Source organism: Melanaphis sacchari, unplaced genomic scaffold, assembly GCF_002803265.2.
Source record: "Melanaphis sacchari strain LSU unplaced genomic scaffold, SCAv2.0 Contig74_pilon_pilon, whole genome shotgun sequence".
Lineage (NCBI taxonomy): Eukaryota > Metazoa > Arthropoda > Insecta > Hemiptera > Aphididae > Melanaphis > Melanaphis sacchari.
In genome coordinates, this window is record NW_020271531.1 from 2,020,412 (window position 1) to 2,046,726 (window position 26,315).

Below are 26,315 nucleotides of genomic sequence, written 5' to 3' on the forward strand. Positions count from 1 at the left end.
CCGGCCGGCGAACGGGACGTCAGAGGCCGCTATGTCTGGAACGACAAAACCGTCAAGGACTGGAGCAAATGTTGAGGCGCCTTTGTCCGGCGTGTTTGTTGCTCACCGTTCCGCGTTCACCGATCGATTTTTAAAACACATAGTAGGTACCTGCTTAAACTATACACATTTATTGTTATGTAATACATACATTCCATGTACTAATATTATATTAATATACTGTGTAATTCCTTTTAAAGGTAACACTAAATAATTCTGTCCAGTGACATCGGATTAATATGCGGTTTTCGGGAGGGGATAGGGAATACATAAATACACATTTCTTGATGATTTTTTACATTTTTAGATCTTTCCGTGTGCGTAGCTCTAAAATCAAAATTGACTAAATGGCAACGAGTCAAAGTTTCGATTAAAATTATTGAATTTTTCAACAATCATACTAGAGTTTTATGAATTATTATGAAATTTTTAAGTACTTTTTTTGTATCCGTCGGTTTGCAGATATTATTAAATCATTTAAATTTAATTTTGAGTCAATTTTGATTTTAGAGCTATGGTAAAAAGGACCAAATCGACTTAAAAAAATTTGGTCTATCCGAATTTGGTATTCAAAACACTTGTTGTCAATTAAAAAAATGCAAGTTTTATTGCGCATGCATACACGGAAAGATCTAAAAATATAAAAATACCTAATCTATCCCCTCCCGAAAACCGCATATTAATCCGATGTCACTGGACAGAATTATTTAGTGTTACCTTTAAAAGGAATCACATTGTATTATTGTGTATTTGTGTTATATTCTTTTACGAAAACCATATTTTTTATTATGTATTCCATTATTGATACTGTTCAAACTTTGTTACTTCCGTACTGCAGTTTTACATTCTCGCAATATAATATTTTTTACCAAAAACTACCGAGCATTACTTCTTACAAACTCCGTCATCGATACTCTAAATAAATATATTTGGTCGTTCCTATCATCTGAGAACGTTTTAACGACTGACGTCATGACTAGCCGATCTTGTCTGACATTTGCATGTGTAACAACTTATTACTCCTTAAAGTAAACTGTACGCATTATTATTTGAGGTGAAAAATATTTTATTGTTCATATTACAGAGTATGCATCTTTTTGAGTTCAAAAAGAAAAACAATTTTTATTAATACACTTAATTCATTACGCATCGTATTGTTACTGTTGGATACGTGCAATTATTTTATTATTTTTAACTTCAGTTTTAAACAACGTGATTAATTATACTTGATAATATTAGAACGAATTATTGTATTCGAATCGGCTCGTATGGTCTTAGTTGTAGCCGTACAAACTTTTGTCTGTATAATTTCTACTTTTCATTTTGATTCGTTTTTTATACCTGTTTGGACTGAAGGTGTTTGATATTTTGACTAGAAATCTTATTCCATATACATCATAACTTTAGTTGTATACCTTGAAATTGGGTCACTAAAAGTGACTATATGGAATGTACTACTACTATAGCATTAAATGTCTTGTTATTGCTTTTAAACGATCTTATTTATTATGCATAATAATTATTGTGTGTTTGTATCCAATAATTTTAGAAACGGCTAATCAGCTGATTGGTAACACATTTTATTAAGAAGAGTGTTTATAGCTTCGTTTTTCAATCCATGCAAACTGCAATAGCGTGGTTCATTCAGTAATTTCGTTTTGTTTTGTGAAAATCTGATATTTTTTTGGTCATGTATAAAATTGTCATTGGTAACAGATATAAAATAAACAATTATGTAATTTATTTATATAAAAATAAAAAAATAATCTATGTTTGTAGCTCGTATACCCAACGAGACCACTTGACCGATTTTGATGAAAATTTCAGAGATTGTTCTCAGAAATATTAGAAAAGTTTATAGAATAATTGAATAGTTTGATACACATTCGAAAATATACGAAATGCTTTGTACAACTCGCCAATGATGGATTGCCTATTTCGATCGTATTAGTTTACAAACCAAGGTATACTGACTTTAATTTGTCCTTTAAACTGATGTACACTAGCATTGTATTTCATATTTACCGGACGAAATTTAATTGTACAGTTAGTTGTACATAAAATGCAAAAAGTAAATTTTCTCTATTATCAATAAAAAAAAAAAATAAAATAATAATAATAATAATAATAATAATAATAATAATTAGATCTCTAAACGTCTGCAATCTCCCAACTACCAGTGTTATCATATTCATATTCAATAATAATATAGGTACTTGTATAACAAATACTTTTTATAAAAAATATTTCTTTTAAAATTGCGTTTTATCTACTACAATGTTAAATCCACAAAAAGATAACAAAATAACATGAACAATCTATATTACGTTAGTTCAAACAAAAAAAATTATTATCAAGACTACTAATATGGCATTAGGTAATTAAAAAAAAATATGTATTATAAAATTAAAAAGTAGGTATTAAGGTCAATAGGTTAACAATCTACAGTTAGTGTCTATATACACACTTCATTTAATAAGTTACTTTCATTTAGTCTACAACAAAAGAATGTGTTTAATTTGAATTCAATACTGTATAGTAAAATATAATAATATGCGTAAAAGTCTCACGTTATCATTTCTAGCAATGCGCGTAGATTTATGTTCGAATTACAAAAAAAAAAAAACAACAAACATAAAATCGCTGTTCTTGGTTTGAATACCCAATATTTAAGGTGGCAGTAAGAATTACTTAATACGAAAAGTTTCGTTTTCAATTGTCAACCTTTAGCTATAAAAATTAAACATTTTATAAATTTTTGATAATTTAACGAATTTCAAACATAAAAATAAAATCGTGATTAAATATTTTTAAATTAGGTGTTATGAAAATTACTTGTTTAGGTTTTTGAATAATTGAATTTTCAAGCTCTTTCAACTAATCTAAAAATATCGTGCATAGGTATTACTTATTTAGTAACTTATTTTAAATTTTAAATCGCAATGTAGAAATAGGCTATTTTCCCAATGATATTACGTTTTGAGTTTCCATTCTCAAATACAAACTATTTTTAATTTATAAATACATTTTTAAAATTTATAATTAAGAACCATTCTAATAAGTATGTATTTTGATGACTGATAATGATGTACCTTTATGTTAATAGGGATGAATAATTTTCAATCAAAGTATTTTACCTTTACCTATACACAGGCCCAAAATAAAGTCCGCTTTGCTGGAAAGGTTACAGCAGTGTCTATATATTATATTATACAGTATTCTACGCGTCCGTATTCGGGTATATTTTTCCTTCACTCGTGCTCAAGCCTAAGGGTCACTTATCGCGATGGTAGTCTGGGTGAGTGTGGGGGTAAGTTGCAGAGACGTATAGGATGCGGACGGCGAGGAGAAGGTGTTGCGCCGGCGGAAAGGGGAAAAATGGACGAGGAAGAGGTAGCGCGGACGTGTTTTCCATGACCTGCAGCAGCGGAGGTCTTCCTTTCCAGCGGTTACTTTCCGAAATGATACGGCTCCTCCCCGTCGCTCGGATAGGACACGCCCCGCACGCCGGAATCACGTACGGAAATCCCTTTGCACCCCGCGTGTGTATCAGCCGCGTCGAGTCGTGCTCCACTATACAACGGTACACATTTTACAATCGTATAGCGTACGTTCGCTCTCTATCCCCGCTGACACACTGCTATGATGCCCACTATTTGATACCGGCTCTCTCGTTTGTTTACATCGTCGCGCCACCTCCGCCACCGACGTCTGCACTGCGGATGATGCTCCGAACAAAAGCAGGTAAGCTCTATGTAAACGTTATGAACACTACATACCTACAGGTATAGGTGTATTTTATGCAAATAGGTGCACGACACAACACGTACATTAGCGTGCCAGTATGGGCGTATGCGTGTCAGTGACCAGTGTGCTCCGGGTTTGAATGTGGAAAACGAGGCAGTGCGTAGGTATATTACTACCATATTATTATAAAATAGGTATAGTATTATACATAGGTATAGAAATAATGGGCACAGCGCGGTCGGGCCATTGCTTGAGTATATTATATTCGTGAAACGTCCGAATAAAACGGGTAACGCAAAAACGAATAGCTACTGCTATTACATTTTATGTTTATTTTATTTTTATGAAGGGGGCCTATTCTGTATTTTATTATACACAATAATAATATCTACGTATCTTGCGAGGTACACTATATGTATTTTGTATATAACACTCATACGTATTATAAAAAACTTCTCTCAGCATTTACTTGTTAATTTTTCTTTGATTTAAAGGACACTGTAAGTCAAACGATTATTATAATAATGATGTATCATACTTATCAAGGGAATAATAGCCTATAGTATAGTACCTATTTGAAGTTTATTTATGGGGGAGGGGGGGGGGGGCAAAAACCATGTAATGCGTGAGTAGGTATTAGGGAAAAATAATATTATTTTTTACCGATAAGATACGATTAAGAACTTCAATTTTTTTTCCAACGTTGCTAAATTTAATAATTATTGTTATTGAAGGATAATTTGTTGATATTTATTGGACTTTTATCGGATTTACCTAATATTATTGGTGACTTAGATACCAAATGAGTGAGAATGACGATTAAGCGTTACAGTTGTCGCACAAATGTTAACGAAGTATTCGTCAGTTTATATATTATATAGTATATTCCTATTTCTCATAAAATGGAAAATAACGAAATCAAAATTATACTTACGGAATGAGGTATCATCATCTCTCATCTAGCAATATTATATGTTACCATTAAAATTTTAATTGAAACTCGATCAGAAATGATATTGAAAATAACTACAGCAGAACAGGGCAATAAAAAGAAATGCCAATAAAACAAGAAAATAAAATACTTTACATTCATGATAAATATATGCACCTAGTACGCGGAAAATAAAAATTCAAGTAATTTATTAAAATATTTATAGCTTGTTGGCTTACACTTTCCCATCATAATTAATATTACAAGTAACTTATTAGCTATTACGTTATGCTTATAATTTTTTCAAGAATATTTTTATTACACGTTTTATTTAAGTATACATTACTGAATCCTTTAATAGACAAATTAATGATATGGCAATGTTGTATGTAAATTCGTTCTCAAACGAATTAGTGTTAAAGGTCAGCGATAAGATCTTTGTTAATTTTAAGTGTTCTCAATCGTTCGAGATAACATTTTTTACGATCTATTATTGATTAATATTTGAAAATGTTTTGAACAAAAGTTCTTTTTGATATTGTAAGTTAGTAAAATTAAACATAAATAATTCGTAATAATAATAACATCTAGGTATATGTTTTAGCTTTAATCATTTAGTAGTTTATGATGGCGAAGAGAGGAAGTGTGTTGTTTGAATGTTTATAAGTATATTTATCATAAATTAATTAATTAAAACCATAAAACATCAAATTAATCTAAATATTAATATGTTATCTTAGTGCTAATCTAACCTAACCTGACTTATACCTATTTCATAATATGTTATAAAGTATACATTTTGTATATCGTACATAAATATTATGTATCTAAGTATAATAGAACTATAATATCCTAATAAATAAATATATAATTTATAGTTTTAAAAAACAAATTAAAATATTATTATTATTTTTATTATACTGGTGAAAGCACATACTGTATAGGTAGTAGGTACCAACGCAGATTAGTATTTATTAAAAATGATTAATCCTGACATCATCTGTTACTAAAATGTGAAAAATATTTGGTCAAAGTTTTCTAGAAATACACATTGAACAAACAGGTAACCAGTAATACAACATCATAATATATAATATAAACGTATAAAACGAAAAATCAAAAATGACGTGTAAAACTTACCAAATATACACCAATTATATTGTCAATAATAAAAGTTGAGATTTACTTACCTATTACACAGGCAATTAATAATTATAAATTATGGTTTGAAGATTAAAATACTTAAAACAATAATGTATTTTTCTAAATTAGTTTGAGTAATATTAGAATACATATTATGTTACTTGTATTCGTACAAAATTAATTAGTTTCGGACGTACATATTTTATGTAACGACTTTAATAAAATCTGTTATACCTATGACGTATGTTACAATTTTTATAAACACCATTCGTCATTAACATATTTATTTATACAAATAAAATTAGCATAGTTTATATGTAGTACATATACATAATAAGCATATAGCAGGGGTGGCCAACATGAATATGTTCGCACTTCGCGAACCATATGGATGAAGGTAATGATACCAAGAGCAGATATCTTTAAAAATACATTTCATATATTCTGATAATTTTATAAATATATACCAAAAAAATTAAAATTTGTAATAATTATAAATAAATTTTGATTTTATAAACAAAACGTAAGTCGTTAGTTGGCTACATCTGACGTATAGTATGTTTGGGCATTTATCAGCATTTTTACAATTTTTATTCATTATTAACAGCATATTAATGAATAGACTTGTGTGGTAATAACGCGATCGAAAGAAACAAATATATAAAATATCACCTACATTTAAAATTCATATTAATATTCATCAACGAACATATATTATATATTACAGAAAAATGGCAAGAATTTGAGATTATGTATTGTAAAGTTTACAATTTTAGAACACAATACAAAGCGCTAATAAGTAATGATAGTTAATGTTTGATATTCAGACGACTGGATTACAAATAAAAAGTATAAGTCCAACAATATTATCAGAATAATAATAAAATATATTTGATTCCTTATATTTAGATGTTGTGCATTTCATTATTAAAATATACATTTCATACTTAATAATATGATAAGAATACTGAATAATAATTATATTGAGCACAATATAAATTTTAAAAATTTTTATTTACAAACTCTTTGAAAACTTAATAAATGTCAATCATTGTGTGAGGGGTAACTCATTTCATCTATGCGGCCTGTAGACTAGTACGGAATTAATAAAGTCACATATGTGTGTGCAAAGGGTAGACGTCTGTATTAAAGGATTACATAGGCCATAGGGAGACCGCACGTGCTTCATATATGCACGTGTGTTCAAACGGTTGAATACATTTTCTATTACAATGGCAATGATCATCAATGTAATAAAATATTTTATCATTATTGTCAGTTTGAACTAAAAGTGTCACATACAATTATACAAATTCTTAACTATGATATACCAAATGCGGCAATGCGTATTTCAGATTTTTGTATAATTTTTACTTTAATCATGTATTATTGTCTATTATGCTATACTATTAATTATTATAGTCTATAGTATATAATATTATCAAAGATTTTTAAAATATAATAAACATATACTCAACTAAAAATTAAAAATATAATTATAATTTGGTGTATATATATTTTAAATATTGTAACCGACAAAATACTTGTTTATTAGTAATCAATAATTATAATTATCAAATATGCGCGGTAGTTAATAGTACAAAAATTATTTGTCTAAAGATAAAAAAAATATTAGAATGATTAATATTTTCGTAATCAAGAAGGTTTCACCAATGAATTTGATTTTAAAATATAAAAATTAATATTTTTAATGCTTATATATAATAATTTAAATTTGAATATATTTAAGTGAATTTATGGTTTAGACATAAGAAGTTAAATTATGAGAATTTCTAAATTATGTATCATAATATATTTTTATTTTTTAATTAAAAAGGCAGCTAATTCTAGTGTATTATTGTTTTTATTTTACTATGTTAACAAATATAACAAATATATTACTAGAAAGTAATTATTGTGTATGAATATTTTTCAATAAATTAAATTAAATTTGCTAACGAATATATTGTATATACTCATTTATAGTTTGTTAAATACAATTTAAGTACCTAGATCTATTTATCTTTACTTAGATATGGCAAATTTGTTTAACACTAAGAAATTTTATTATTATTGTTGTATATTTACATGTTGTACATTTTTCAAAGGAATCGAGATGAAGACAGCTTTAGGCGTAGTCAAATTAAAAATGGAACCAATTTATGGAGACGATCCATCAGAACCGGCGACAGTGTCTACCGTATGTGCTAAATGTGAGTGCACAATTGCAGATAGGTATATTATGCGTGTATCCGGTCGATCTTACCATGAACGGTGTCTTAAGTGTACAACATGTGCGCTGAAGCTAGATCGGTCGTGTTTTGTTTGGAACTCAAAACTTTACTGCCGTCAGGATTATGACAAGTAAGTAGAACATAAAAAAGCATATATCTATTACCTAGGTAATTTATAACATCTTATATACTTACTTTTTTTTTTTTTATAAAAATACAAAATTGTACTTCTTAAAGAAAAAACTACAAGAAACTAATTTACTACATCAAAATGGTATATTCTAAGAAAAAAATAGGTAAATAAATATGAATTTGAAAAATGAGGAAACATGTATTTAAACATAATAAGAATTTATTATAAAAAATATAGTAAAATTAATAACAATTTAGGAATAAAAAAATATAATGATAAAATTTCTGAAATTAAAGCTTTGTTGATGACGAAAAAAAACAGAACTTCGTAGCACACACGATGGTTGATTTGGTTGATCTCGCAAATCTACATAAATAATTTTTAATAAAGTGTCATTAATTCAAACGGGATTATTAAACACCTAAATAGATCAAGAAATGGTACATAACTTTTTTGATAAAGAAAAATGTATTGTTTATTTACTGTTTATGTTAAATTTTTTAATGTATTTAAAATTGTTTTTAATGACATTTAAGCTGAAAGCATAATTTTTTATAATTTTTAGAAAAAAGAAAATATTGTTGGACTGGAAAAAAATATATATAATGTATTTAGAGAATTTACTTTTAAACTAAATGTAAAAAAATGAATATTACACAGCAATAAGTATAAAAAAACGAATTAAATAACATTTACTTTAGTACTGTATTACATTTTACTACTACTTGACACTTGTTAATAAGTGACTTTAGATAATTATATTTAATATTAAAAAAATACGATAAATAATTATATCCGAATCTCTATAACTTAGTGATTAGAGTGGTCATACATATATTTCGTTTAAAGTTTAATCGAGAAGTATTAAACCTAATCACTTAAATGCCGAACAGTCTAGGAAACTTGCTGCATACAATGTCAAAAGTTCGTTTCAAACTATGTGGTGTTGTTCATTCGTGACTATATCTGGTTTACTATATTATATTATAATTATGGTGTAAATAATAATAATAATAATAATAATATAAATATTATAATATTATGCTTATTGCACTACATGCGCCTGATCGTAGGGCAAATATTTGTGACAGTTTGACGCAAATCGATGTATGGCCCACGAATTTGACTTCGGCCCGCGTGTGCTATTACCCGTTGCAAAAACTGTACAATTGCATTTTGTCCAAATTTTTGTTTCGTCTTGTAATTCTTTTTATGTTAAAAATACGTATGTATATATTATTTACATCATATTAAAACATTCTGTTTTGTCATCACAAAACTGGGTTAGTGCCCATCACGACGCGCACTTGAATATAACTGTATTTAACGTATCCGACTCAATCATGATTATATGGTTTATTATACAACCGAAATAATAATACCCATGATTTTTCACTGCATTTTAGTCTGTTAAATTTACCTTATATTACTTTGAACTTTTTAAAAATTCAAACACACACACACACACATAAAAGAAAATGACAACATTAACGCATGCCAAAATCAATAACGTGTGTTTAATAAAATTGCTAAAAAATAAAATTGCGTGGTTCGTGTGACTGATTGCCTATTTTTAATAGACTTAATGATAATAGATGGCAAAAAAAAAAAAATTATTTTTACAATCACATAATGATCTTTATAGAGATGATTCTATGAAGGTGTTCACTCTTAAAACTGTTTTTGGTTCACGTTACTTGTTTTGTAAATATAATTAGTAAGTGTTTATTACCATTTAAGAAAACAATGTGAATGATTTAGTGGATTAAAAAATGTGAACTCAATCAACACATCGAAACCGTCGAGTAATATTTTACCTTGTTCAATGTTTCAAAAAAACAAAGTGATAACATTTCAAAATTTTACTTTCATGTGATAATAACAAAAAGAAGAAAAATAAAGAGCAGAAACGTAGATATTAAATATTATATATAATATAATTACAAATAAAGGTTAACCAGAAAATAAATTATTTTCGCTTTAATGCTTTATTTCTCTGAGTATTATCGTATTGGAAAACCAACTATCTATTATCGTAGAATTAAAACGATAATAGACATTAATTGTTTCTTGAAGATGTTGGAGGGTAGATAAAAATGCAAAGCACATAAGTAGTTTATTGGTAGTTTATCGTATGTTAACTAATAATATATGTAAGTATAGTATACATTTATGACCAGAGCTCGTAAGTTCATGTATTAAAAGATATATAAATAAGCATGAAATAATGCAATAAAATGTAGAAAATATATTATGCATTAAAGGATGCATTAAAAAGTTCAGTAATATGCATTTATATGCACTAAAAATGTAAAAATATGTGTTTAAAATTTCAAAATATATTTAAAAAAAATTAAAACAAACTTATACATTATCGATGAAAACCAGTTAGGTTAATATACATTCATATTTTTAAAAGTTATGGGTACCTAAAGTAATTTTTTCAATTTTATACATTTTGATAAAATTAAAAAATAAATTAATAGTTACTTTATGAAGCTCTTATGGAGCTTAATCTTATTATTCTATTTTGTTTCTTTTACTTTAAGAAGTTATAAATTACATTGTATTATTAGCGATTTTAATACCTTTCACAAAAAATATGAATTTACATTAAATAATATGTGCTAATAATTCAAAAAAATCAACAATACGCCAAATATGCCCCAACACCCAGAATATGCAAATACATGCACTATTAAACTACTTTATATTTTTATTACTATTGTTGTGAAACGGATTTGTAACCCACTTAGCATGTTTTTCAATGTATCAGAAAAAACATGCGAATACATGAACTTATGAGCCCTGTTTAAAATATATAGTTATATAGGTCCCTATCTAAATATTTAATTACAATTTGACAATCTAATATTCTATATCTTACAATTATAAAAGTATATTCTTATCTTTTTTGGTAAATAGTTAAATTTTTATATTTTTAGTCATTAGATAATAAAGTATGTATGTCTAAACAAAATTTACATCTGCACAACATTCACTATATGTCTATATATCTATGTAATGGTGTAGCACAATCAATTAATATAGCGGTTAAAGTTGTTTAAAATAAGTAGATACTCTAATATCAAAACTGTCACTTGTACGTTTTAAAACTATGTAGTAACGATAACTAAAATATTATCTATATAAGTAGAGGTATCTATATTCATGTCTAATTTCATGAAAAAATTGATTTTTAATACGCTATATTCATACAACATTAAATAATACATTTTCATGAAAGAAAAGTTTGAAATAATAACAAACGTAATTAAAAGGTATACCATCTAGACCTTTCAGTCATTCTTTCTTTGCCAATTACATCGCATTATATGGTACATTTCAAACCTTCTCATTTCACAAATACGTAAAAATTGTAAAAGTTTATACTTTATAGCTCAGCTAAAAACTATAAAAAAAATTTCACACTTAATCATAAATCCACTGACCTTTAGCATCTAACTTAGCTAGCGAATCCATCTCAAATAACCCCCTACGTAGATTAAAAAAACTGGTGTCGAGATCTCTTGAATTCCGACCAGTATTAATTAAATAAATTAAACTTCTCTCCACCTCAAGTCAGTGAATTCCCATACTGTGTTGAGCCTCTTCGTCGCGTTATTTATTATTTTTATTTTAGTAATTAGTTAAGCTACACAATTTCCTTATTGTTATATAATAATATTGTAGACTGTAAATACAAATTTGTTGAAATAATCATAAAAAAACAAAAAAAAAAACAAAAAGGCATACATTATGCAAGATATTTTGCTTACATAATTTATTTTATAATAATATGGAGGATGGTGTTCCTAAAATAACCTACAAGGTTATATCGAGGATGAAATATGCGAATGAAAAAAAAAAGCGGAGTTATACGAACTAACCCCGTCTAACGATTACAAAGTTTACGAATCACGGGCATCATACGCTGCAGTAAGAATATAACAAATAAAATTAAAATAAAATCGAAATTGGTGGAAATAGAGAGATTTGGGGTGGTGACTCGACGAACATATATATAGACGCGACCGTCTGCACTGAATCACTCGGCTATAATACGCATAATAATATTACCAGGCAATTATTATATTATCATATCGATTTCGTGGCGGAATATTTTATTAATGTTTAGAAGTATATTTAACACACGAATTATAAAGAAGAAAAGAAATCCAATAAAAATGGATTCTCCTGGTTGCAATATTATATTATCATTATACAGAGCGATTCACCAAGTATGCTCCCTGCCTTTAATTAAAAAATGCAGTAATTCAAAATTTGATTTTTTTGAATTTTTAAATATACCTTAAGTCCGTATTTACGAATTCTTGAGATTTTTTTGTACCAAAGGAGAATATGTGGAGATACAAACCCTATTTTTTTTAAATCGAAAACCCTCTCTTTTTTCTACTGTAAATAATTAAGCAGATATTTTTTTCTGAAAACGTAGATATATTAAATTAAAATCCAAACGAGTAGATTTTGAATTACTGTACTCTATTAACTTTATGTACTCAAGATAATATATCCATGATAATGAGCTTGTAAGATATAATGGAGGCTATAGTGAGTTGAAAATGTTTGTAATTAATATTAATTTATCAACGTTTATAATTTTTAAAAACGGCTCAAGTATGCTCGTATAATAAACACTACATCTCATACTTTACATTTATTTTATATTTTTGTAAAACCATTTTTAAAGACTATTAATTATCATTAGTGTAACCCTTTTATTAACTGAAAAACTTCTGGTTCGAATTTTGAATCGATTACGTAAAAATAAAAAAATTATCCACCAACAATAGTTTACAGTGACAAAAGGAGGATTCTCGTTTGGAAATTGGAAGCTGCTTACCTACATCGTCACGGAACGCAAAAAGTTAACTTAGTAAAAAAACGTCTCGAGAATTTAAGAACACGTGCGCGGTCTTTAAGCGGAAGCGGATTTCAAAATTTCGGATTTCAAAATTCGAACGTCAATAGTTCGTGGTTATCATATGATTGGGAAAAAAAAACCGAGGGTGGAGTATTGGTGAATCACTCTGTATAATATTTAACGTATAAACCATAAAACGACGACAACAACGCGTCACCGCGACGCGTGCAGCGGTTTATACGTATATTATGTGCGATTGATTCGCACGACTACGGACCCGAAGTCGCGCACGTACACACCACCGGCGTAAGGGCGTTAGGTCGGGACGTTTATGGCTAGCGCGTGGCGTCGGCGTCGTCGGCTTCCGGGTGGGCCTCGTGGCGCTACTAATACCTCATCGCCATCGTTCCCGTTGGCGTTTATTGAATTTACGGTCGCGGTGACTTCATTTACGTCGTCGTCGTCGTCGTCGTCACAACCACGCCACCGCAGACGACGGGGTGACGATGTGTATTAATTATATTATTAGGTTTTATATATACGGCGTATAAAATAGCTCAGCGCGCGGTCACAAAATAACACGACTAGAACGCGTATACATATATCTGCACCTCCTCGCACACCCCAATCCGCCGCTCACGATAATAGACCGGCACGCCTGCGGATTTGGATTGCCGCAGTCGAAAATAATACCACACCACGAAGTATTATAATATAATGTGTTATATTATATTATGAACCGTCAGCAGGGCTGTGGCACGAGATTAGTCTGTTTCGAAAATTAAAAATAATAATTCATGTATATTCTTCGAGTATAAAAACATGATGAAATAAGTACCTGTATCTGATTCATGTTTAACTAAAACATAACATTTAAAAAATCATTTACTCGGGAAGGTCGCGCTGACAAGTTTTTAGTATAAGGATTTTTTATTGTTAATTAAAATCGATTCAAAAATTGAAATCCAAAGCAACCTAAATATTAAACGAAATATTCCTCTTACAAATAAAAGTAAAGTGATCAAAATCTTACTGTACCTATACAATTCTCAACGATTTTCTTAATTATTGAAAAAAAAAAAACAAATAAAGAATTTTACGCAAAACTAGTTTTCTATTTATATAAAATTGATTTTCTTATTTTGTTGTAGTTTTATGATAATAATAAAAATAATTGTAACAGTTTCTATACGTGATATAATTTTCAAAATAGTTTGATTTTTTTTTTAGCTATTTATAGATAATTGATTATTTTTAGTTATTTTTAAATAATTGTTTATTAAAACTTTTGCGATCGTTCAAAAACTTGAAAATGTAATGCAAGGATTTAAATAAGTTGTTATTCGTGAAATTAAAAGAAAAAAAAATAAACTGAAATTAAATTCATAATATTTTTATGAGCATTTGAAGTTTGAGTTTTGATGACTCTAGAATCAAAATCAAGAAATTGTAAAAATGACTTTATAGCTTAAAGTCCTTAACATTTTTAATATTTATACTTAAAACTGAAAATTTAAAACAAGGTTATCGTAAGTTTTTTTCACAAGAGTTTTAAAAAAAATTGAATGGAATTATAAAAATATTTTTATAAACATTTGAAATTCAAATATGGATAAAATTTATCAACTTCAAGAAAATTAAAAAAAACGATTATGAATTTAAGAATTTATAAAATGTATTCAATATTTATCATATTAAGTAGTATATACTGGAAACAAAATAATCTAAGAATATACAAAAATGAATTTTTGTATAGACATTTAAAGATCAAATTTAAACGAAATTAAATACTTAAACAAAGAATAATAATTTTAGTTATTTTGTTCTAGCATAATAATATTTTTTGTGTGAATTTGAAACTTATGTATATTATTATATTTTATATAGACAATGTCGCAGCAAAATTTTCGGAAACATTTAGATTAATTTTATAGTAATGCTTATTAAAAAAATAATAATAATAATAATAATAATAATAATAATAATAATAGGTAGGTTGGTACCATTATAATAATTAAATATTAATCATATAATAAATGAAATGTTTTTGGGAAAAATGTATTCAACTTACTACTTACTATATTACTAATAAAATAAATTACTATAACAGAAATATATATTTATCTCAAAATAAACTTATTACACAGATTGACTGTTAGGTCTGCCCATTTTTTGCTTAAAATCGTTTTTTATTTGCAAAGATGTACTCGTATCAAATTATTTAACACATACCTACATACAGTGACCTACTTAATGATATGGAACATTAAACACACACTGTAGAGTAGACCGATTATTTACTTTCCCTCCTTTTTTATTTTAAACTACTGAAACAAATATAAAGTAATGTATTGGTTTTATAATTATGTGTTTTATTTTTAGTTAGTTTCATTTGTTTGGGAATCAGCCAAGCACTCAAACATTTAACTTTATTCAAACAGTAATCTAAATTCCTCCACAAAATTACCAAAGTACCGTTCTGTATTTCAAATCATATACTCCATGTCTCCCACAAAGACCTTAGTGTGCTATTAGTTCAAAATGTCATCAAAACCTACCGACTAGGTTCTAGAATTGTTCCTATTTACACAACTACTGTACAATCTATCTTACTCTTATTAATGAAAATTTTCTGCTGCACTATTCTAACTGATAAACGTTAAAATGAAACAGTGCCGTTATCTACCAATTACATGGATCAGAGTAACTACTTAATCATAAAGTTTCATCAATTAACGAATTTTCGAATTAGGCAAACAATTTAACTTTAATGTATATATTAGTAATCATTATATAATAAGGTAATAATAATTATAATGTTGCTTTGAACAAATTTATAATTATTGTCTAATTAATTGCTATCAGCATAAAAAGTTAGGATTATGAGGAAATTTTATAATTTTTTAAACTACATTTTACGATAATAACACTAGGTATTAAACATTTTTGTTCTTTTAAACAATTTTTGGTTATCGCATCATAAAAATTTCGCAGGTATATGGTTATAACCATAAATATTGTATTTTTCGAGTGTTTAAAACTGTAATTACGGTAAGTTTTTACATTTATTTTAATAGAATAACTACTTGAATAAATTCTTAAAATATGAATGCAAAGTTAATATTATTATTTTCTATTCGTAATAAAATTTCTAAAATATTTGAAAAATTTTGAGATTTCATCTTTTTTAGTAAATACCTATACGTAAGAAATATTAAAAAGTTCCATGTAGATGTTAAAGTTAAAGACTATTAAAATAATTTACGCATGTTCTATAATTTTTTTTTACTATCATATTTTATAATAAATAATAAATCAATGATAAATTTAACAATTGTTACTTAATAATTAATCATATCATGTATACCTATCGTATTTTTGAATAATTAATTACCATAAAAATCTAGTTCCTTTAAAACTTATACTATACTTTTTATTAGAAAAAGAGTTAAGATAAAAACCAAAACAAATTTTAAAAAATAATAAAAAATTTTAATTGAGTGTGCACTCATTTAAAATTAATTATTAATCACCCGCTAGGATACCCCTAGCTATCATGATTTTAATTGTAGAAATTGATTATTTTTTTTTTTTAAATCCTTTATGACTATTAAAACAATAACCTTTTTTTAATGATTAAAATATATCGTTAATATACTTAATACTTAACTTAAATTTATGAACAACTTAAATAATATCACTATACGAGTACCTACATAGTGTAATTCTGACATTCAAATACATAAAAATAAATTATCGCATTTTTCAACAAAAAACGTCATCGCTCTCGAACGTCTAACCCTAAATGTCATGAAATATGAGTAAAAAGTTTTACATGTTTGTTCAATTCGTTTGCTCATTTTGGTAATGTTTCAAACGTTTCATAGGTTGTCATGATAATATTTATGTCATTGAATTGATGGTGCTTATATTTTAAATCATTAATCATATTTTAAATATACTCTAAAGAGTCTAAAGCGTGCTTATATTGTTTAAGTTATACATACCTACATTGAAGTTCAAATGTAATTTTTTTTAGAAAATATAATAACTCAACTATATTAAAATAATCGAAATTAATATTTTCAAAAATATTATCCTTTCGGAAAATGTAAGTACTGTTTTTCAGGTTTTGAAGCCATTTTTTGTTAATTTGCATAATATAACATTTTATTTTGTATATTTATAAATCTAGTTTATATTATGTGGTATGAATAATATAAAAAGTTGTTCATTTATTATAATTATATTTTATTTGAATTCATAGAAAAAATACCCACATTTTCATTTATATTAATATCTATTTTTAAGCGTATTGGCTTATCGAATAGTAAACAATAATTATATTATGACTTCTTATTGGTTGTACGGCTCCCAGGCTCGTATTTATTTATTTTTACTCAGAAAATTTTGTCGTAAATTCTAATGTATTTTTAGTATTAATCAGTATCGTTTGATTTCGTTTATTACTCGATCATGTATAATTTGTTTTTCTGTTTCGATATTTAAATAAATATAAAATACCGTAGGATAAAATATCGCATCATTCGGGACTTGGATATTTTGTGTTTGAGTTTAGCGATAACGTTTTTTTGATCGATACAACTATTCTGTATTTTGTTTTGTAAATTGTGCTAATTTAAAGTTAATAGTAATATAAAATTTAGTGTTACACAACACATAAAAATGAATAAACATATTATCAAAGTCATTAAATGAGAGCAAGATAAAATTAAAAATTAGCAGCTACTTACTAATGTTCAACAAAAATAAACTTTTAATATTGATCTTTGCAAGACTTTTATTTCTGAAAAATATCATTAAAGATTAAACAATTTATCCAATGAAAACGTTCGTCAATTTTTAGAAAAGTATACTAAAAATTCTATTCCAGACGAATCAACATCGAGAAAACCCATAAACTATAGAAAGTATCAAATAATCGCATTTGGGCGAGTGTCAATGAAACAACAGACACCGAAAGTCACTTAATTGGCAATGTTATTATCGGTACTTTGGAGATTGAAGTTATGGATCCATATTTTTACTTCACTTGGAACAATCAGAAAAAACTAGCTTTTCTACGGTCAGTAAAGTTTTTCAAAAATCATTGACCAAATTGTGGCCAGACGGAATACAGTACGACCTTGTACTATTGTTTTTACTAGACGCCGCGTCATACATGAAAAAGCTAGAATATCATAAATCATTAAAAGTATTTTATTTAAAAATGATATATTATGTCACTAACGCGGCACATGGCTTACATAATATATTGAGAAACAGGTTCTCCGTGATACTATAGTACTGTAAAAAGTATTTAAAAAACACCTGCTAAAGTCGAAATTTTTAAAAAAGAAACCCTAGGTGTATGTTTATAACCAGATACCGTAATTACAAAATTGGGGATCGTGAATTAATTTGGTTGTTTATTATTGAGAAAATTTAAACACTGTTCGCCGTATAATGACAGAGCTCAATGACGATATATACATGCAATGAAAATAAAAAAAACCAAAATATACATTGTTAAACCCGGTCTTGACAACAACTTGATGTATATAAAATCAAACTCTATACAATTCTCTTAGAAGAAATAAATATACCATAAACAAAAGGCCTTTTTGTAATGAGTTGAAAATAATTGAGAATATTGAAGAATCGTTCAAATCATTATGGGGTAAAGTAGGCACAATTGTAAAAAAAAAAAATTAAAACTGTATTTGAAACTAACAATGGCTTATCAAAATTTAAAAGTATCTTCAAAATATTGTTTGGCAAAGAACAAACTAACGAATTAGATATAGATTTTGAAGAATAGCCTAGTGACGATAAAGTACCTATTTATCAAGTAGGTATTCACTTATCACTTTGGTAGATGTTGAGCGTTTTTTCTCGACTAACAAGACATTGTTGCAAACCATTTAATCATACAATGTAACTCAGGTAAAATAATTTAGAATATTATTTGATTAATTAACAACAGTTACTTGCATTTTATTTTTATTTCCAGATAATTTTGAATAATTGCCATGTCTATAATTTTGAATAGTTGCCATGTCTTCGATCAAATAATTAAAGTAATTAAAAAAAAATAATAATAATAAACTAATTTTAGTTTTTTATAATTTTTTTTATTTAAAAGTATATTAATTTATAAAAAATTATTTAATAAATATATTTTTTTTTAAATTGTGAATAAAATAAATTTTATTTTTGCTGTATATTTTTATTATTTTTAGGACATATTATTACGTATATTTTAATTATTTTTAGTGCTATAAGATTCGAGTCCCGTACCTATTACACCTATTTAAAATTATATTATTTCAGTATTGAATATTTTTTTTTTTATTGTAAAATTCATGTAAAGCTCGGTGCTAGGAAATTTAGCTCACAGATCAATGAGTCGAATATTTAGGTCCCTAACCACTCGCCTTGTTTGTCTGTCGTCTCGTTAACGTCAATCCAAAAACGATCAATTACGCAATTACACGGTGTAATTCCATGAATTGCGTTTCGATGACGTAGCACTACCATAATATATATACATACACCTACATGCAGTGTCCGCGAACGCCCCCGTCCACCCTCTTTGCGGGAAACACGTGTTTTTTCAATCCCTATAAATAGTTAGGGAGCGATAAAAATGTATATATAAATATATGAATGGATTCTCGCAATCGAAGTCACGTTCTCCTCCCCCTCTGTCGTCACAATACATTCGGCTACCGCAGAACTCATTGTTTTTCGTTATTTTTTTTTTATTTTACTATCGAAACGATATATACGGAGGGGAAACAAAGTAAGGAAAAAATTTATATACAACTACACACACACGGTGGTGATATATATATTTTATGCTAATAAACGGCTGACAGGGAATGGCTAGCGAGGCATTTATAATCATTGAATTGCCATTAGAGGAAGACAGAGAGGTACAGTCGCGCGCATAATACGTATAGAACCGTTTGTGGAGGGTATATGTGAGCGCATAAATAATATACTGTATTGAGATTCGTATGAATTTCACCCCTTTTGACGTAACGCGAATTAATAAATACGACCTTTCGACGTCTAGGGTGCTGTATGAATTTCATTAAACGCGTTTACATATATTTGCCACTGTTTGTACTATAATATTATGTAGGTATCTACACCAAATATGCTATATTTTAGCAGTGGCAAATATTGTTTAATGCATTTTGTTAATGTTTTTTTTTCAAATTAATTTTACACAGAAACCAGAAATGTGTAGTGTGAAATTTATAATACAGTTAAATATTAATATTTGATATATTATATGAAAGTTAAAAATGATCAATTAGTTCAAAAATTATATTTTATTAATTATTACTTGTTTAATATGTATTTTCATTTAAAATACAATATTTGAAATCTTTATTGGAGAAATAAAAATTATTGTTACTTTTTAGTTTGGTTAACTTTTATAAATTTTAAATATACTTACTAACATTTTTTTATGATAATCGTAATTTTATCGTACAATAAATACATACAAATATTTTATAGATAATGGATTTATCATAAAATCAGTATTATTTTTGTATACATTTAAATATTTGTTGCTTAAAGTTGTGAATTTGTATAGTATAACATTAAAAATAATCATAACACATTATTTAAATCAACACTCTTTTATGGTATTACCTAACTATTAATCAAGGCTTATTTTTTTCACATAAAAAGTGAACAATTTTATCGCATATACAATTCCAATGAATTCGTTTTATGGCTTCCAAAAGTTGTCATAATGTTATATATATATTTTTTATTGAATTATTTAACTTGTAAAAATAGGTAATATATTTTTTGACGATATATATCATTAGTTATCATAGCAGCAGCTAGTTGTATCTAATAATATTATTATAAAAAAATAAATATATAAAATATAAAAATTTACTCTACAAATTTTATTATATATATCAAGTACCTATTATATAGAAGATAGGATTAAAATTATTATAGATTTAAGGATAGAAACACAATTTAATAATAATAAATCATCCCCTAAAAAATCATAATGAAATCTTAAAAATATATTTATAGGTTACGATATAAATAAACGCAGCAGTTTACGTTAGTAATAAATTCAAAAGTTCTTCCTACCAAGTCCTCTCTTAATTTGGTTTTTGAAAACTGTGCGGGAAGTTTCATTAGATGACAATATTTATCATAATTCATAAAGATTTGCTTAATTAAATTTTAAAAGCCTTTAAAATAAATTAAAATATCAAATTACTATTATTTTTTTTGTATAGTCATGAATAGTAACACAATTTAATAGTTTTAAAATTTTAAACAGGTAAATATTTTTAAGACTGTAATATTATAAATTATTGAATATCATTTTTTTATAATTAGTTATATGCTAAGTCATTATTACAAAAAATGTAATCTAAATATTTTAAATTACCTAATTTAAATGTTTAGTACTTAAATTATATCAATTCGTTACTTTATTATTATAATTTACAAAATATTACACATTACATATAAAAATATATGTAAATAATTTATCTGTGCACGTATGTGTTTGTATGTGAGAGGGGGAGTTTAACCTAACTGTCAATATAAAAAAAAAAACATGCTGCATTGATAGTTTTTCTTTTTTCTCTTTTATTGGCGGGCGCAGTTTGTGGCTAAAAGTTTTCGGTCTCTAGTTTTTACGGTCTTAAAAGGGAGGAGCCGTTTGTTTCGGTGATAAAATCATAAAGAAAAAAAATAGAAATATAACACACACACCCACATATAAGTTTGAGTGTGTAAATAAATCGTTTTTATTTTATTCTTGAATTTTGCGGTAACACGTGCACGCATACGTCTTACGTCACCGAAAAAAAGTAAGGGGTGAGCAGGTGCAGATATTAGACGGTCACAGCGATTTGTGCCCTTAGATCGTAGGGGAAAAAAGCGGGATGACAGTATAGAACTTGTTTGTAACATATTGTCTTTCTCTCTCCATGAGTCGCCCCCACCGTTACCGTAACAACCGTGAAAACGTCACGTCGTATAAATATAATGCAAGTGTCGTCGGGTGGATGAAGGGAGAGAGATTCGCGATGATGCGATGTATAAAAACAATATGTTGCACCGACTATACTTTTGACTGCTTTTTGGGACCCCTTCTACTGATATATATATATATATATATATATATATACACGTCTATTAGGCGGTTTGTTTTTATAGCTCTACAGCCCCGCGAGTCTTGTGTTTACGCTTGCACGTATAGGTACATATTTGTATTTATATGTATTATGTTTATGTATACTTGGTACATGTTTGTAGCTTTCTATAAAGCCTACCAAACAGCATAGCATTTATATCTACGTACACACGCTTCTGTGTATTTATATATATACATTTATACGTGGTACGCACACAGATACATATTATAAATTATTAAAAGACTTAGCAGTCTGAGGTTAAACAAATAGGAAATGCGTGTGCACTAAAATAAAATTTCCTTATATATTTGAAAATGTTGGAAAATATATACATATTGCTATTTTGTATTTATATTGTAGACGAAATATTGAAAAAATTCTTATCAGACATTTCGTTGAAATACTTACAAGATAAAACGTTAGAAAAATACCTGAATAAATCGTACTACGTAATTCTCAAACCGTACTTTTCAATATTTTTATTTTTAAATATTACTTGATAACAAAACTCACTTGTATAAACATATAGAAATATTATGGACTGTGGTTTATGCTTTAAGTATTTAGTAATGTTGCATAATAGAAAATTAATCTTTGAAGAATTTTTGATAATAAACTGTAAAAATTTTAGAGATGAATAAATTAAATCTATGTATATACAATTTTTTTAGAATTAAAAGTATAGCAATGGATTTTTCTTGATAAAATATATGTTAAGACAGGTTATGTTCAACCAAATTTGATTTCAATAAATCAAATTTATGTCTGCATACAAATATGACTCGTGCTGCAATGCTGGATTTGTTTATTTATTAGTCATAACTTAAAATATCAAAATATACACATGTTAAGGAAAATCATGATTTCTTGTTTTGTTTATTTATACACAAAAATACGTAATATATATAGGTATTTTTATTCGTACCTACTCAATTAACAACATACCAATATTTTGGAAATTTAATTTTTTGTTCACAAAAAATGCATCATGAGTTACACGTCTTAAAAGAGTCTTATTAAATTCTATTATATAAAATTTCACAAAAATCGAGTTTGTAATTTTTTCAAATAAATAAAATGGTAGGCCTTAGAATATAACATCAAAAACAAAGTTAATTTATTTTAAATAAGATAATTCAAAAAATTCAAATTAGTTTTGGTATTCTCTTCAAAACACTAGATTGATGGAAACGTTGAAAATAGAATATGATTAAATTTATATTTTACGTTCTTATGATAAGCAGAGATAAAAAAACTACCGCTCCCAATCTTCACCCATATCTAACATTTCACATCATAACTTATTTTATACATTAATGTTTAGTGTGCGCATCGAACTGATACCAAAAAATAACATAAAGCATAAAAGAAAAATGATAAAATAAAAAAATAATCAACTATTTTAAGTTCAAGTATGTTTGCTTAGATATACGCTTGTTTGAGAGGAATCTGTTTGTTTTTAACGTAAAGTATTAAGATTGTTTCGAAATAAATAAACCATAAAGTTATTATGATTTACATAAAATCAGATTTTTTAAACATCATTAGTTTCTCTAGTTTTAGCGAATAAATTGGAAAAATAAAACAAACTGGTGTTCACAGACGTAACCAAAACTTCTCAATAGTCAGTCCCTGAGAAATTTAAATAATAATACTTATTATTATAATAAAGTGAAAAATTAAATTAATTTTATTTTTGTTTTAGGTGCGTATACCGTAGTTGTGGCAGTTGTGGTGATCATATCGCTGCTGGTGAATTGGTAATGCGAGCAGGCGAGTGCGTTTTCCATGAACAATGTTTTGTGTGCGTAGTGTGCGGTATACGTCTATGCACTGGTGATCAATATGTAATAAAGCACTCTCAACTATTTTGTCGTCCAGATTATGAGAAAGAGGTGAACATGATGAGAGACGAAATCAACCGAAACACTGGTTAGTATATTTTTTTTGTTTTTTTTTCTACTAGCCCATGAATAGTTTAAAATTCAAAATTATTATTATTTCATGATCTATTCATAAATATATTTTAGCATAATATTGAAATTGAGCTTTAAATAAAAACTTAGTTTTTGATTTATATAATTTTAATTTAATTATCATCAAATTGTAATAGAAGTAATTTTTATCTGCGATAAAAATAGATAAAATATTTGAAAACCAGATACTACAATTTAATTGGTTTAATATTATGATCTATTTGTTCGTAATTTTTTTAATTACATTTCTGAGATTTGTTCATCAAAAGTTTTACTTATTTATTTCTTTACTATTTTAACAGAAATAATAAATAAGTACAGATTTCATAAGTCTTTTTTTACAGATTTTTACATGAAATATGATTACAGGAGAATGGAGTTATAACCACGATGGTCGCCGTGGACCTAAGCGCCCCAGAACGATTCTTACTACCCAACAACGACGTGCGTTTAAAGCATCATTTGAATTAAGCCCAAAACCGTGTCGAAAAGTTAGAGAAGGGCTCGCACATGATACAGGCTTAAGTGTTCGCATTGTCCAGGTTTGTTTTAACGTGTGTCAAAACTTCTATATTAAATATTGAAAATAAGAAATTGGATTAGTTCAATATCTATATAAAACAATCGTATATTTTACTTCCTTAATTGTTGTGATTAATCATGTGGAAACAGTATTTATGTTTTGGGTTGTTTATTAATGTCTAATATATCTGAGAATAACTACATTTTGAATCAGAAGTTATTCAGAATTTTATTTTATTAACAATTATATTATATAGTAAACTTTAATTTGTAATGCATTATTTTTCTAGAAATAATATAATTTTTAAAATTTTTTGGAGTTTTGTGAACTATTTGTAGAATTTTATAAATTATAATGTTATACTTCTTTAACTGTCGTTTATTGTTTCAAGTCATGAACTTAAAAATGTAATACAAAGGTCCCTATAAGTTCATCTAACAATGGCTAAAAATATCTAAAATATATTAACATAATTTTTTTTTTCATAAACGTTTGCTGTTTAAATCTTGACTTAATTGGATGTTTAAACAGAAAATAATAATTTTTTCTCTATCGATATATTTTTTTTTATAATTCTAAAAAAATTAATTTTAGAGAACATTAGAGACTTGAAATCTTTCACCATTACGTATATTATTAGGTATTTCATAAGCATCCAATGAAATTTAAAAAATATTTAAATTAATTTGTTGATATTTATACTTGCATCATTCTACATATTACGTCAAAATTGTTAAATCCAATGTAGTTTAACATACCGTATTAAAGAAATATAATTATAATAAAATATCATTCGAAATAGATAGGGATCCATCTATATTTGCACAGAATCGTTTCGTATGCAATTATTTGACATTGAATTCAAATTAACACATCCATTTCAGTAACATACTCAAGACGAAGTATGTACACTTGAAATTCTATTATATACAATGGAGTAATATTATTTTATCTATATTAATTGAATACTGATGAAATAATATTCTATAGAAAAATATTAGTTGGTATTTTTTTTTTTTTTTTTTTTTATGGTTTGAGGTTAGAATAACGTATATTACAGATTATTACTTAATATATAATTAATATTATTTGATAAAAACACTTTTTAACTTAAATACCTAACTAAAAACTATAAGTTTTAAATATATTCATAGAACAGACTTTAAAACTAATGATATATTCTAATTTTGGAATAGTTTGTATAGGTGGAATGTTCAGTAGTTTCTGGTAAGTCGATTTGTATATTTCAGTTATTTTGCGTATTACTATTTGTATTCCGTTCATCGTTAGTAGTGTTGAAATATAAATACCTACCATATTTTTTTTCTCGGCGATATAAATTAAAATGAGTACCAAATTTTACAGAACACATTACTGGTTTTCTACATTAAACACATGATAAGAATTAAAATTCAAAATTAATAGATATATAATAACATGCTATCATTACTATCGATTACTCAAGAAATTCCTGATAATATTAAGTTTTGAGAGCTAAATATCCAATAGC

General features: G+C 26.8%; 1 protein-coding gene across 5 annotated transcripts in view; it reads left to right on the plus strand.

The window, feature by feature from the left end:
* Nucleotides 1-3,054: 3,054 nt before the first annotated feature.
* Nucleotides 3,055-26,315, plus strand: part of LOC112601119 (LIM homeobox transcription factor 1-beta-like) — a 30,119-nt gene continuing 6,858 nt past the window's right edge. For 2 of the 5 annotated variants that reach the window (XR_003115031.1, XR_003115032.1), the window contains exons 1-4: nucleotides 3,055-3,783; nucleotides 7,969-8,224; nucleotides 24,012-24,238; nucleotides 24,652-24,824. Coding sequence is in view for 3 of the 5 variants with exons in the window: in XM_025348556.1 (XP_025204341.1) it covers nucleotides 3,372-3,783; nucleotides 7,969-8,224; nucleotides 24,012-24,238; nucleotides 24,652-24,824 (1,068 nt within the window). In the remaining 2 variants the exon portion in view is untranslated. Of the gene's footprint in view, nucleotides 3,784-3,849; nucleotides 3,951-7,968; nucleotides 8,225-24,011; nucleotides 24,239-24,651; nucleotides 24,825-26,315 lie in introns of all 5 variants that reach the window. The other 3 variants (XM_025348557.1, XM_025348558.1, XM_025348556.1) reach the window with 3 other exon arrangements.